Source organism: Syngnathus leptorhynchus, chromosome 20, assembly GCF_054491065.1.
Source record: "Syngnathus leptorhynchus isolate UIUO chromosome 20, UIUO_Slep, whole genome shotgun sequence".
NCBI classification, from domain to species: Eukaryota; Metazoa; Chordata; class Actinopteri; order Syngnathiformes; family Syngnathidae; genus Syngnathus; species Syngnathus leptorhynchus.
The window spans coordinates 5,588,834-5,603,651 of record NC_141214.1 but is presented as its reverse complement, the minus strand read 5'-3'; the positions used below and the strand labels follow the sequence as shown (position 1 = coordinate 5,603,651).

Below are 14,818 nucleotides of genomic sequence, written 5' to 3'. Positions count from 1 at the left end.
TGAGCGGGGTGAAGAAGCAAGGAGGAGGAGCATGAGAGGAGCCTGGAGTTGATAAGATGGAATAAAGAGATGGAGGTTGCCAATATGTAACAGTGGTTCTGATACCGTTGAGAACTGTTGAGCCTGTGTGGGGCGACTTGTGTTACCTGAGCTTGCTGACACGCAGATGACGTGCAGACACGCCCCTCGACAGACTTGTGCAGAAGCAAAACATCTTCCTTTGCATCACGCTCAGCACTCCTAATGATGCAAGATGATATTTTAGGGCCAAGCAAAAATGTTTTTTTTTTTTTTTGGGGTGAACAGCTTTGACCATTAGATTGCATTGTACAAGGTGAACGAAATAATCGCGAGGACGATGAGGAGCTCCTCTTAACCGCTCGGATGCAAGTTCACATTCCTGGAGGCTGGCAGAGTAAGATGGGAAGGTTGAGTATGCCGCGAGGAGGCGGAGTCAAAAGATGACCCCATCCTCCCAAGTTTGCCAAGACTAAAAAGGTCAGTGCTCCCTCTAGAGGCTTAAAGGTAGCGGTGCAGCCAGACAGTGGTCAGCTGAGGCCCCGGGGGTCCTGCTGGACTGACTGAGATGTGAAGCGAGATGTTAAATAATGCAAAGAAAAGCAGTTTGTGTACAGTATTAAAAGCTTTACTCAGACATAATACAACAAACAGAAACAAGAGTCAGAATTAATGACTGTGGGAAGGGGAGAAAAAAAATGGAATATTTCATATTTTTCTTCTTTCAAAACTCCAAAGCACACAATAGTCACGCGGCTCCGCGTGCACGATGGAGTAAGATACAAATGAGACCAAGAACTGACGTAAAACAAGAGGGACAGGTTTCATTCAGATGGATGCATTTGTTTTTGTCATTAACAAAAGGCTGGAAGCACATGGAGGGGAAATAACACAAATAGTGACTTTTGTTTTTTAGCAAAGAGTAAACAATTAACAAATAATCTAGCTCTACAGGGGAAATTTTTTATTTTTTTTTCTCAATTTCCTCCTTTAGTTGACCTTCAAAGCGCCCACCATCGTAGCCGTGACCTCGTAAAATAGAGCAAGCGACCCATCCCTCTCGAGGTGTCCATACGAGGCCGGCCAGACACGGTTAAGAACGCAAGCTGCAACGCAATCTGGAAGAACGGAAAGGCGCCTCAACGCAGCGGGGGGAAGCTTCGGGGGGGGGATGAGACCTGCTTTTTGTAACAGACCCCACAAAAACTAAGTCAGCACATTCAATTTCTCAGTGGCTCAATTTTGCACCTTTTGGTTAAAGTCTACCTTGCATATTTTTGACACCTCGGACAAGGAAGCGTCGCCACGTTAGAAATCAAATTTTGGGGGATAGCTTCTAAGAAGAGCAATTAGAAAAAAAATAAAAGCATCATTTTGTAAAACAGGGGTGGGCAATCTTTTGTGCTCAAGAGCCACATTTGATTTTTAAACTGGACAAAAGAGCGATGATGTATTTTGTTTTTTAAAGTGGATAGGATGTTTTCATAATACAATTATAAAATGTAATGTACTTATTTACAATAAATCAACAGCATCATGATAATTTAGTTAAAAAAAAATATAGAAACTTAATCAAAGTCGTTCTTCTCAAAATAATTCAAGTTGATCTTATTGTATTTATAATTAATGTAATTATAAATGATAAAAATTGATATCAAGCTGTTCAAAATCAATCACTAAATTCTTGACCGAGATCAACTACATTTCAATTAACCGCTTTAAGAACAACAACGACAAAAAAACTTTCTTGATGGCGCAAACGAGCAGCAGGTCAGATAAAAATTTTTAAAAAAAGCACCAAGCGGGGCCTTACGTAGTTTGCCCACCCCTGCACGAAACGCAAACTCAACTTGGCCTTCATTCCTGCAACTCGCACGCTGGAAGAGAAAAGTAAACACTGCAGGAAGAAAAAAATAATTCACCTGTCTGACAGGTCGCCTTACAATGAGGGGGGGGGGGGGTCCTCTTTGAGAGGACGTATTTGGACTCTCTAATACTCTTATTTGCTTCCACTGACCGTCCGTCTGGTCGTCTGATCAGCCCGTGCACTTGCATACTCAAAGGTGTGAATGCGCAACAGCGTGTTCCATATTTAGCACCCATTTTCCCTGCCCGTACGCTAAAAGCACCCGATAAAAAAAAATAACAAAAAGGACTAAAAACCTCTGCTCAGAATCATAAATGGAGCAGCGTTGTTTACTGCTGACCACAATTGGACCTAGGCTTGGTTGCAAATCACAGTCAAGTGCCAATCAAGGACGCGGGTGCAAAGGCTGCATTTTTTAGCACACTTATTGATTCGATGAAGGGGGGGGAGAGAGGGAGGGGCAACAAATCATATTTTAAATGTTTGTTGGAGCCACCATCATTCAAGTTCTAGTATTTACACATCTAACGTAGAAAAGCTGTCAGGTAGTCAGTCACAGAACTCATTCATTTCCAAAATTCTGGGAGGCCAACACCGATCCGACGTTTAACGCCGAACCGGTGATGTCATCACTCTAAGGGAGTGATGATTACAAACTATTAGGTGCACCGAGCTCATTTCACCGCAAGCCTTAAAAAAAAAAAAAAGATATTTGCTCAGCATCACATCGAGCTCGGCGTGCCTAACAGATGGGAATTGAGAGAAGAAGCCAACGCAGAGTACCTTGTCTCAGTGGCGGCGGCCATTGCGAGGAAATGTTCACACAGGTACGACTCACAAAAGTGCATTAATGACCGCCGGCGAAGGACGACGTCCGGGTAATAAAAACAAGAAACCCGCCCCACCGGGCGTGAAGCTCTCAACTCCCTCAAGCTCGCCAACCTGCCAAGCTACTGCCGGAATAGACAAGAAACAGAGCATCAAACCAATAAAACAAAAAGGAAAAAAAAAAGAAGATAAATTCAAGTCATTTTTTTGTTTGTCTTACAAAGCCGTACTGTGCGCACATCAGAGATGGAAGGACAACGTTAAGAGTCAAAATACTCCTTCCTAGTTTTCAAATGCCTTGGTGGGGGGGGGGGGGGGGGGGGGGAATAAAAGCTCTCATTTCATGAGTACAGTACTTCAAGATAGAAACCCCAAAAAACACGGCATGATCACGGAAATACAAAGCATATTGGAGAACACGTTTTCGGATTAAGTCGTGAAGGAGACACGCTGGAGAGTTGATTGAAATGCTACGCACCTGATTGGAAGCTAAAAAAAAAAAGAAAAAACAACCATCAATGAAACCGAGTCGATCCAAAATACAGAGGCGCTCTGAGATGAAGGCTAATTGATGATTAAGACCTTTACCTGTGTGCATGTACACGGGCGTGTACAGAATCACGAATGCCGTCATAAGCGTATTGTCGACGGTATTTGCGGATGAGAAGCGGTGAAAGACCGAGTGCAAGAAAGACGGTGAGATGAGTGGATCGCCTCTGCAAGTTAGATCTCTTTGTGTGTGTGCGTGCGTGTGTGTGTCTCTCGATAAGTGTGAGGGCTACTTTAAGCCCCTGCGGTTGGATTGAGTGTAGCCCAACAGGCGGCGGGCGAAAGGGCGGCCGAACCCGCTGTGCGACGTGGTCTCCCGCTCGTCTAGGTGAGCTGGTGGGGGGCTTCCAGCATCTCCATCAGGAAGGTGTCGATGGGCGTGTCGCCGATCAGCTTGAAGAAGAACAGGTGCTCCAGGCACTTCAAGCCGATGGAGCGCAGCGCCGGCAGCCGCAGGAGTAGCTTGGCGAACCTAAAGCTCCACAAAAAAAAAAAAAGAACTTGCCTTGTCAGTTTCTAGAATGTGTTCCGAGTCGTTTGTCACGTTTAACACATTGATTTATTTCTGGGATTTGTATTTGTGGCGCTTACCTGCCCTGCTGGTCTGGGTACTTTTGCTTGCAGTAAGTCTCCAGAGATGCGTATACCCGTTCCCTCAGAAGCTCCACCTCACTGGGGTTGGACAATCCCTTGGCGTCTTTGGGCGAGAGAGAGAGAGAGAGAGAGAGAGAGAGAGAGAGAGAGAGAGAGAGAGAGAGAGCGAACGAGACACACTTGAGAAACACGTGGAGGTGGACGGCAAAGTGGTCGTGCTTGCTCTCCTCTACCTGGATTGAAGAGGATGATGGCTCGCAGGCAGCCCAGCTCAGTCTTGTCCATCTGCATGTCCCTCATTTTGCTCACCAGCTCGGTCAAAACCCTGCAAGGTGAAGAAGAAGGTTAGAAGGGCATACTTTCTCACCACGCTTCGTCAAAGCCAGTCGTCAACGGATGCCGCACAGAAGGCCACTGAAGTCGCTGATGCGTGATAAAAAAAGTGAAGACAGCATATTTACGTTAGCGCAGAATGACAACAAGCTTACAAGAAACAAATCAGTCATGCAAGAACACAGAAGAGGAGACAAGGAGAACAAATGGATTTTTCATTACACTTCATAAAACCAAAATTTATACATTTGATTATTTTGGGCAAAACTGTTGCAGGCTGGATCAGATAAAGGGCATTTCATTGAATAACCTCTTCTGACTTTTTACACCCACTGTGTACACTTTATGGCTTTTATGGGGCAGAACCCTAAACCAGATTTAAAAGAAAAGAAAAAAAAAAAAGAACCCGCAGACGACGACAAGAGCTTTTAGCACACGAAACAAAGCACAGCACACATATTTATGTTTGCGATCGGTCGTATAGCTTGTGGATTTTACTGAAAGGGGACTGCGGAGGAGGGGTTCAAGGAAAGTGTTTGTGTCGTGGCGTAATTACCTGTCAAATATGGCCCCAACCTCAGCATTGTGCGCCCTGTGTATGCAATCACAATGTGTTATTACAGTGTCATTACACAGCGACATGGCCAGAACACCAAAAGTTTGAGAAGCCCTGCTGAGAGACATTCGGCACCTACTTCAAAATAGAATCACACAAAGAAAACATTTGCACTTTTGACAAATGTAAATGTGAACAATGACGGACGATTGTCCATTTTTTAATTGTGTGTATTCAATTCTTTCGGTTGCCTTTGTCACCCCCCCCCCCCCATTCCAAAGAAAAATTGAGCCATTTGTTTTGGAGCTTGTTTAGAAAAACGAGCAGGCGCGGTGACAAGAGGACTGTGTAATTAACAGAGAAGCGACACATTGTGATTGGATAGGCGACATGATGTGCGCAGTGGATTGTCAGTCAACTGATTATTGCCAAGGGAAACATCAGACCAGCCAAGCATTTTTGACTTTCATGGAGTTAGTAACCGTCGGGCAGCGATCCCTGAGTCGCCAAAGTGCCTCACGGTTGAATGTGTGTGCAGAACGATAACTAGATTAGTTAGTCAGCAGCCTCCCGGCATCGAAGGCAGAAGGGAAGGAAGCAGCAGCAGCCAAAAGACGACAGCAGGCACAGCCAGTTTCACCCTCCTCGGCGAGTCATGTGACCCCGGAAATGTGAGGGCGCCGCGAAGCCGACACAGACTAACGCGTGTGTTTGAACCTTTGCGACAAAATGGGCCTGGGGGAAAAAAATAGTGGGTGTGTCGAGTGCGACGACGCAGTGGCAAAATGTGACGGCTACCTGTCAAAGATGGCTCCGACGCCAGCGCTGTGAGCGCTGTTCCGGTGCACGTGGAGGCCGGTGGCCAGTAAGATTCCGTCCTTGACTGAGATGGAGCGGTGGGAGAAGGAGGCGATGAGGAGCTCGTTCCAACCTGTCAACGCCATGCTTGACTTTATTCTTTCCGAGTCGGCAACCGTTTGTGCCTTTTTTTTTTTTTTTTTTTTGGACAGGGACTTCATTAAGTCAATCGATGTTTTTTTACGTTTGTCAGTCCGAGGGGGAGTTTTAGTGATGAGACACACCTGCGCGTAGTAAGATAACCTGATCGTCGAGGGCCAGCTCAGAGAAGTGGGGGATCCTCTTAGCCCACTCCACCAAGGTGAAGAGCTGCTTGTCAGCCGCCTGGCAGATGTTGGTGACGGGGTCGTTGGGCTGAGGAGGTGCGGAAAGGAACATGTGATGAGGTGGCACGTGACGAAGAACGCCGCATCCGGTCGACTCACAGAGCTGCCTCCGGAGCTTCCGTCGGCGTGAAGCTCCGTCTTCTGTTCCACGGCCATCTCCGCCTCCAGAATCTTCTCCACTGGCATCTCCTCATTGACCACGCTGGTGGACTCCACCTCGCCCTCACGCTCCTTGTTCCTCTGGCGTTCCTCTTGAACGGCTGAGGGACGGGAGAAGGGGGTGAACAAACAAGAGAACGAGCCCAGGGGGATAAAACAAACAAAAAATATTGGGGATGACACTGGACAAAAAAGAAAGCCCAAGACTAACTTACAAAACCCTCAAATGGATGCTAGTTAAGCAAGCTGACCATCTAATGCTCAAAAATTTTGCACACTAGTCAAAGCAACAAAACAGGTTACTTATAAGACACGGTTTGGCACCATCTTGTGGCATTTTACGGTATTACAAAAGGACCACAAAAATTCACTGAGTACTGCAAACTGTTAAGTGTTCTAGAGAATAACACAGAAAAGGTTAAAAAATAAAATAAAACGCTAATTCAGCCTGTGTCTGAAAAAAAGTCTGGTGCATGATTTGGGAATTTCTAGAACAGCAAACCATTCCAGTAGTTTGGGTATGAATACATATTGCTCCCCCTTGCTCGCTCAATCCAACCTACGCAAGCCCCCCCACCCTCTTGTCCTTACATCTGTCGCTCATCTTAGCCACTGCAGAGGGGGAAGGAGAGGGAGGGTGAGAGGAAACAAAAAGAGGAGGAGAGGGGGGGGGGGAAAGGGGGTTAGTGTTTGCAAAGCTCAGCCACCCCCATGTCCCCCTCCACCGCCGCTTTATCCCCCGGCAGCTCAGGCCCAATCATTTACAACGCACACCCTAGTTAGGTCGGGTTTGAGAGCGAAAGTGGACGTGGGGCTTCTTTCATGCCTCTGACTAAGTTCAAATTGGCAAAAGCGTGAAGTGTTGCCGTGGCGACTGACAAAAAGCCATCTGCCAATGAATTTGGGACTCAAAATCTCACATCCAGTCAACATTCAAGTCTGGAAGTTAAATTACAGAGGAGCGAATTGAATTGCTTCGCGACCACACTTGGAGAAATAATCACATATTAAATCGCAATCACAATGTAATAATACACGTATATCACCTTCTCTCTTCATGCCCATGGCCAGGCACTTCTGGTAGCGGCAGTATTGGCAGCGGTTCCTCTGCCGCTTGTCCACCATGCAGTCCTTGTTGTCCCGACAGGTGTAGGTGAGGTCTTTGCGCACCGTCCGCTTGAAGAAGCCTTTGCAGCCCTCGCAGCTGTACACGCCGTAGTGCTTTCCTGGTGGGAGAACCCAACAAACGTGTGCCAACTGCTGGAAAATGCTCGATAGGCCTCAGACAGAGAAAAAGAGTAGTCACCAGACGATCGGTCGCCACAGATGGCACAAAGGCGTTTCTGCGAAAGCATCGGGCCCGGGCTGTGCGCCGACAGCTTCAGGCCTATCGGAGGTTTGACGTCGTCTGAGCTGCTCACCGTGTGAAGTCCTGACATGGAAACTGTGGAGTTGATCTGAATGAAGCACAGCAGAAGATGAGTACCAAAAAAATGGCCTTATAGGAATATTTACGTCATTTAAACCTAATTCAATACTCATTAGCGCAGAATAGCGACTGAACCTTACTTGCGGGCTGCTAATGGGGCCGTAGCCGATCGACGGCGTTCCTGGCAGGCATGGGGAGCCCAGCGAGGAACTGATGACCGAAAAAGGGGAACCCGTGCTACTGATGGGGCTGTTGACCCCTGCGCTGGAGTTGGGAGGCAGGGAGGTCATGGAGGCCGCCGCCGACTGCGCCAAAGGTGGCGAGCGCTGGCCTGACGGTGGGGAGGACACTGACGAACTGTCCGGACTCCTCGAATCTGGTCAGAAGCATTTCATTTGTGTAAATCACCAACGAATGAGACATTGCTTTGACAGCAAAACAATAAGAGAATACACAGTAGACAAATATTCTTGACTTGAGAGGAAAAAAGATTCAGTTTCGACATTGCACTTTTGAAGCAGCTGATTGATTGTCACCTCGACTGTCTCCCATGGTGCTGCTGTTTGCTTTCACTGGCTGCTGCACACCGTCGATTCTCTGCGTCAACAGCCAGCCCTCAAACTCGAGACCGCGGACTGCGGCCCGGGCCGAAGCTGCTTTGACGGAACCAAAAACGGCTCTGAAATGCCAACACATGCAAAGGGAGTGAATGCTTTAGCTACCAAAAGGGAAGACAGTAAAATAAATATGTAAATCATCAATGAGTGTCTTCCACCGTGCAGTCGGTGTTTATGTCCCAAACACTAAATTGTGAGTGTTTGCTGAATTTGCTGTCCTTTTAAATAAAGTTTGCGACAACAGACAGCTGTTCGACAGACCCTCGCTTACTTGTGCATGAAAACATGTTAAAGCGACATAAATGATGCATGAAACGCATTTAGGCCACACGCAAAACGTGCAGGATTTGCTTTGACTGCTATATTAATAATAATTATTTAGAAAGAACATTTGTCTCTGGTGTTTAACTAGAGCTAGCGTTCACATAGCTTCAATGTTAGCTCGCACTTTGAACGTCTTTACCTTCAGCCTGGATCACTTTTTCTTATATTGGTGGGCAGAAAACACGGACAAAGTGCCATGTCGCCATAACACCCCCGAAAAATACGTTTTAATCCTCCAAAGTTGGCAAAAGCGAGACGCCAACCAATGCTAGTTGGGTTAGCTGGGCGCTAACGTGTATGCGACTTAGCTAAAAAGCTAACTCAGAAGCTAATATGTTGGCGTCGCAAATAACACGGAAAGCAAATACCTCAAAATAAATGCGGATTACTAACGTTTAGCGGCGCAGCTTCCTCCCATGAATCGATGTTGGCCCAGAATGTCTGTCTGGACCCCCCCCCCCACACGCTCACTCACCACCACCTCCAGCACGCACGTTGGCCTGCAGACAGCCCACCTTCCCCCCGCCAGGATGAAAACATGGTGGCGGCGGCGGTGCTGGAACCTCAAATGCACTCCTTGCTGCCACTTCAACTCACGGCGGTGCCTTGAAAATCGAATTTAATTCGTTCTGTGTCCAAGATGGTAGCGTAAAGCATTTGTATATTAAATATCAGGGCAATGACGGCCTTATTTCACTGTATTGAGTATTCGTGAATGCTGACGATACCACCCACCGATACTTAAGGCTGGGTCTGTATGTGTGGGTTCTGTCACAGATAATAATCTTTTGAATTGAAATATTTGTTTGTGTACCAAGTCTAAGGCCCCCAAAATACACCCTCCTTTCCCAGTTGAAACTAATCAGCACTACACTGCTAGCTAACTAACTGCACTGCTGTCTGCTGGACAGCAACTGTCTTGTGTCTGTTTATAATTGCACGTGTGCATAGTCATGTTGACTCCCGTGTCACTGACCGCAGAGGTGAAAAGGTCAAAACAAGTTTAGCTCAGTTGCCACAGAGGTTACATAGACATCCAGTGAGCTTTGAGTGCTTATTATTGACAATCAGAGAAAAGGCTCAATGCAGGCAAAGACTCAGGAGATGAGGAGAAATTTACAAATAATGGACGCTAACCATTACATCACATTAATGAAAGACAACACCTTTCGTAGAGATGAACATTTTTATTTCATTGAGTCAACCAGTTCAGACTGATAGTTGGATTGCTAGATCAACCATGTACCAAATTATCTAATATCTCGTAAGATAATAAAAAAATATAATATAAAATATGTTAATAGTAAACTTAATGAAATCTCATTTTTATTAAAGTATGTGACGGACTAGATGCTAGCATGCGTGCGCGCATGTGTGTGTGCATATGTGTGTGGCTACGTGAGTGTGAGTGCTACGCAAGGGATTAGTTGCAGTGTGTGTCCACTAGTGATTAGCCTGGTCAGTGGGCCTGTTGTGCATTCACTCCGTCCATTAGCATATTAATGCTCTCTCGCTCTTGATCCCCCCCCCTCACTCCCCTTCGCCACCTTCAGCCACATCCACCCCCCCACTCGCCCGCTTTTTCTCTTTACATACTTCCCACACTGACTTGTCACTTCCTGCAGCTCCCATCTAATAAATCTCACCCTTTCCTTATGATCCGGCCGAGCATATTTGGAGGTGATCAATTTCCCTCCGAAATGTTCCCTCCTCTTTCTTGACTCCTTTTTTTTTCATCCTGTGAGGAAAACACACACATGGAAGCAAATTAAGAAATGCACACACTCCCAGTCCCGATTGAGCGCGGTTTAAAATGTTAGCAAAGCGAATACAGCGACACGGTTCTCATCCTCGACTTTGAAACCAACGAATTTTTTTTGTGATTTATCACTTTTACAAACTTTCATTTGATGTGGTGTCGTCTTCCTCTCCACTTGTACAGCACCCGCCCTTTTCTCATTTTGCATTTTTAGCCTACTGCATTCATGAAAGTTGATAGTTTGAGATTTTTCTGTCTGTAAACGTTTCCCGTTTTGTCAAAGTACTGTAAAGGTCCAACTTGGATTTAATACTCGCTTGACGAATAGAGTCCACTTTTTTTTTTTTGCTCGTCGAAAAGGAGAGGTCAGGGGCGTGATGTCCATCCACAACTCCTGGTTTCACCAAGGCAGACGCAAGAATTGCGTTTGGACAATCAGCTCCGAACCTTCTTTCATTCTCAGCTGGTGGTCGTCCTCAGTAGTCCCTTTCGTTCCTTTTGATGGAGACCTTTGGCCTACCGGCCGCAGGTCAGCGCATGCGTTTGGAAGCGGAGGCAGAAGACGAAGAGGAGGGAGCAGTAGAAGGTGAGAAGAAAAGACAGAAAGCCAGAGCCCTAACTCATTTTGTGTGTGGGTGACACCATGATGAAGAGAGGGGTCACCACCCGGGGCGGGGAGGGGCAGGCCAGGCCGTGGCGGGCCGCCCGTTTGCTTTTCTGCTACAAAAGAACAAGTGCACGTCAAAGAAAACAAAAGCCTGCCGTGATAACTCGGCGCATCAAGATGTGAAAGCGCAGGTGGGCCGGCGGAGGCGGTAAAAAGTCGGTGGCAAATGTAAAAAAGTTCTGATTGACCCCCGCCCTGATCAGATTTGCCAACATTTTCCCCTTCTCTGCTGGGCTTCGTGAGACATTCTCCTTTCTCTTCCTCCACCCGATGCGATCTTTGGTGAGGCCGGGCCTATTCATGGGAGCCCCCCATGTGCCGTGCCCACCATTGAGGTGCAGAGCAGCATGGCCACAAAGGATGCCAGAGCCCTCCCGGAGCCCCCCAACAGCCTAGTAGGACACGTCTCATTTCTTGAACTCTCAATATCCGAGATGTGGCTAGCAGGACGACGCAGCGAACAAATGACGTGAAGATGCAAACTTTGCCTTCAAGTTTCTTAACGTGGAAGGCCTGAAGGCCTGAAGTCATCTTCCGCGTCCTCGCCGGATGCCCAACCTGCATGTCAAATCTATTTTCCCTCTCACATTTGAAAACAGCTGCAAACGCTCAGAGATGAAGAATTACCTCCAAAAGCACGTGAAGAAGCGGCGCTCCGCTTTGGTGTCTTCCGAGGCTCTCTCTTCCCTCGGTGGCTCCTCTCCCAAGCCGGACCACGCCGGTGCCCGCTCCTCCATCTTTCACCCTCTACGCCTCTTCCACTTCTGGTCCCGCGTCCTTCTTCCTCTCCTTCTTCAACCCTCTGTGTCCGGACCCCCGCCCCTCGTCCCCCCCCCCCCCCCACTCCGCCTTTACAATTCCATGGCCCTTCTCCCGGTCTTCCCCGCCCTCTCCCGCTCTCTTTCTCACTCTCCCTTTGAGCCTTCGTCCGTCTCTGCCTCGCTCACTCGCTCCCTCTCCTCATTTCATGCAGCGCTGGGGTTACCTAAGAGACTGGGCCTCAATGGAGAAAATCTCCTTTGGCACAATGAAGTGGGTGAGAGGCAGTGAGGAGTGGGGGAGTGCGGGTGGTGGGGGAGCACGGGGGAGGAGGTGGTTTGGGGGGGGGGGGGGGGTAGTAGGATGCAGATGCATGCAGAGATGGAAGGTATGAAATGCACAAATGTGATTCGATGGCCTTATGGCGACCAAGAACCGCCCCCCCCCTCTTCAAGCACACTTGTGGAACTTGTGAGTGAAGTTCAAAACACCAGACAATTAAGTCACGAGGATTTTTTTTTTTTTGTGCAATAGCTGCAAATAAATACTAGTGTTGAATTTATCCTGTGATAAGAGCGCCAAGATTCCCCAAATTTCAAAAATGCAAGGCAGACATACTCATTCAGGCCCCCTTTTGTCCCACCCCGCCCCCCCGTAAAAAAACCCCCATCTCTTCCTCTGGATCCTCTTTAATCTCTCCCCTCGTAGCTCGTTTCGAGGTTTCAGAGGTTAGTTACTGATTAGCACCAAAAAAGTGCCACACTTCATTTGGTGGTGGCCACCTTATTGAGTTCCTCGGCCGTGCTATTCAGTTTGTCGTTTGTCTCTGAGTTTCCAAACAGAGCCCCCCCCCCCCTCGTTGCTCTGCTCTGTGTCTTTACAATTATACTCCTCCAACCAGCCCCCCCCCCCCCCCCCGCCCCGCCTCCTTCTCATCGGAGGATGAGCGAAAACAATAAGGCTAATCACAGCACAGAGATATAATTAACGGCACACGCACGGAGTTAGCGCTCTCCTACACGCTGGACCGCAAATAGCAGCGGTGTGAAAAGGGATCTGAGCGTAGCTATTTTTGACACGCTTACTTCGAGTGGTAATAAAAAGTCTACACACCCCTGTTCAAATACCAGACAAAGATGAATCAAAGTTGAACAGTACATCTTTTTTTTGGTTAAATGAGAAGTAAAAATAAACAACTGAGACAAGGTGGTTGCATATGTGTGCACACCCTTTATCAACTAGCACGCAGATTACTGGCTTGATTTGCTTAAAATTTCACAGGGACTCAACTCAACTGATTTTTTTTGGTCATAATGACTTGTTTGTAATTTGCAGGTTGAGACTTAGTTGCCACTTGCACCAAGATATCGGCTCTAATGGCTTCATCGGGCCTCGGTACACGAGTCCCCGCTGAGCTGAGGTGATAAGGGCTGTTTGAATGTGGCACGGGAGGTTAGTGCTGGGATGGAGACGTGTGTATAAGTATGTGTGCGGAGCGAGTGGGATGTTGGGTGGGGTGAGCGCAGATTGTCCATGGTGCCCCCCCCCCCCTCCCAGTAGGCTGTGAATGAAGTTATTTCCAGGCCTCTGTCCATCTGTTACCGTGGCAGCAGCAGTGAGCAAGGTGTTGCCATGGCGCGCCGGACACAAAAAGGCGTGGCGTGGGAACGGGTCCAGGGGTCAGGAGTAAGGGTCAGCGGGTCGAGGGTCACAGGCAGCTGGACAGCACACAAGAGGAGGCCGGGGTGAGAAAAGAAGGCGGGAAGAGAGGTCCCCCCCCCACCCCCTTCCCCATAGCCTTTCTTCTTTTAGACGTCCAAGGAGTGGACGCTGCTGGACGTTAACATTGAACTGATAAAGCGAGGTGGGGGTGAAGGTAGTGGTTGGGAGGGGGGAGTTCAGGGCAAAGGGGGACCCCCCCCCCCCCTATTGAAAAAAAAAAAAAAAAAAAGGAGCTTTGCGAGGCTCCCCTGCATTAGCCGCCGCCGGCTAATAGTAGGCCGCATTTGCCAGCCAATTGACTGTGCTCAATGCCACGCATTGCCGCCATTGAGGGGACGGCGGAGGCTGCGGGGTCCGTGTGTCTGTGTGGCCCCCGTCTGCACTTTGGCCACATAAGTGATATCCAAAGCAGACAAAAGGCAGCTTCATTCCACTCGTTTTGAGCCGCAACAATACGCAAATCAATCAATAGGTGACTAAATGCGACATTACAATTTGAATGTATCCATTTCCAACTCCATCTGATTCTCGCCAGGCAATTTCCGAACCAAACTAAATGTTACAAAAAGTATGTTTAGCGAATCATAATTGAAATGTCAACCTTCCACCGTGGCCAAGTGAAACGGACAGGAGATGGTGAAGCACATCAGCGGATAACAAGTTATGACAACGTGGATAACAACGTAATGACACACACACACGCACACGGGGCCTCTTTGGACTTTAATAGCTCGTTGCCGAGATGAAGCCAGCTCAGCATCCCTGCTCGTCGGAGGCCGCAGTAATAGGATTAGGAGCAGGCCAAGTCCAACGCTCCGTTTGACACCTTTTGTCCGCCCGCCCCGAGACGCAGATCACAGCCATGGCAAGCGGGACAAAAGCCTTTGAACAAATTGTGTTGTCGCTACAAATGCATCCCGATGGGAGAACGGCAAGCCGCCGGTTCCACGGCACATCAAATTAACGCCGATTGTTGATGACTCAATTTACTTTCTTGGGGGGGAGGGGGGCAGTGCAAGAAATGACGTCTTTTCACATGTGGACCTCCATGAGATGCTGAGCGATCACTTAAGGTGGGAAAAAGAGCCTGGGAGGAGCTAATTGGTAGAAACGAAGAACGGGATCGATGAGAACAGGTGGAGTCGAAAACTAACCGTGCAGGAGAAAACAAGAGCAGAGAAAAGAAGAGTCACACAACTAAGTGACTCAGTAAACTGCATCACTAGTACTGTTTGATAAAAAATACTTGCTTATGAGTATGATGTTGTCTTTTTACATGGGTGTGACTTTGAACCTCACATCTCTTTTTCTTGGCAGGAAGCGTCGAAGCTCATAAAACTCATTTTGGTGGCTCTCCCTGTGTGCACTGGGGAGAGCACAGAGAATCTCTGTGTGGACTCCCATGGAGTGACGGGACACGAGGACGCCACCGGGAATGTCAATGGTCTCGCTC

General features: G+C 47.9%; 1 protein-coding gene across 11 annotated transcripts; it reads right to left on the bottom strand.

The window, feature by feature from the left end:
* Positions 1–624: 624 nt before the first annotated feature.
* rxrba (retinoid x receptor, beta a) lies at positions 625–9,312 on the bottom strand. 11 transcript variants are annotated; one of them, XM_085900547.1, is made up of 13 exons: positions 8,852–9,312; positions 8,054–8,196; positions 7,658–7,893; positions 7,395–7,545; positions 7,135–7,314; positions 6,680–6,700; positions 6,029–6,189; positions 5,828–5,957; positions 5,544–5,676; positions 4,746–4,781; positions 4,090–4,181; positions 3,854–3,959; positions 625–3,740 (listed from the first exon to the last, which is right to left on the bottom strand). In XM_085900547.1, exons 2-13 carry the CDS (start codon positions 8,067–8,069, stop codon positions 3,587–3,589), a joined length of 1,416 nt encoding a protein of 471 aa, XP_085756673.1. In that variant the 5' UTR covers positions 8,070–8,196; positions 8,852–9,312; the 3' UTR covers positions 625–3,586. The 11 variants fall into 11 exon arrangements, with proteins under 11 accessions (XP_085756673.1, XP_085756674.1, XP_085756675.1 ...); XM_085900548.1 differs by having other exon boundaries at positions 8,934–9,312; XM_085900549.1 differs by having other exon boundaries at positions 8,827–8,909.
* Between the last annotated feature and the right edge of the window lie 5,506 nt (positions 9,313–14,818).

Bases quoted from the DNA above. Each gene is read 5' to 3' on its own strand.
- rxrba (XM_085900547.1), bottom strand. The intron at 5,958-6,028 runs GTGAGTCGACCG...GCACCTCCTCAG, and splicing joins GAAGCTCCGGAGGCAGCTCT to CCCAACGACCCCGTCACCAA. The intron at 3,960-4,089 runs GTAGAGGAGAGC...TCTCGCCCAAAG, and splicing joins CATCATCCTCTTCAATCCAG to ACGCCAAGGGATTGTCCAAC.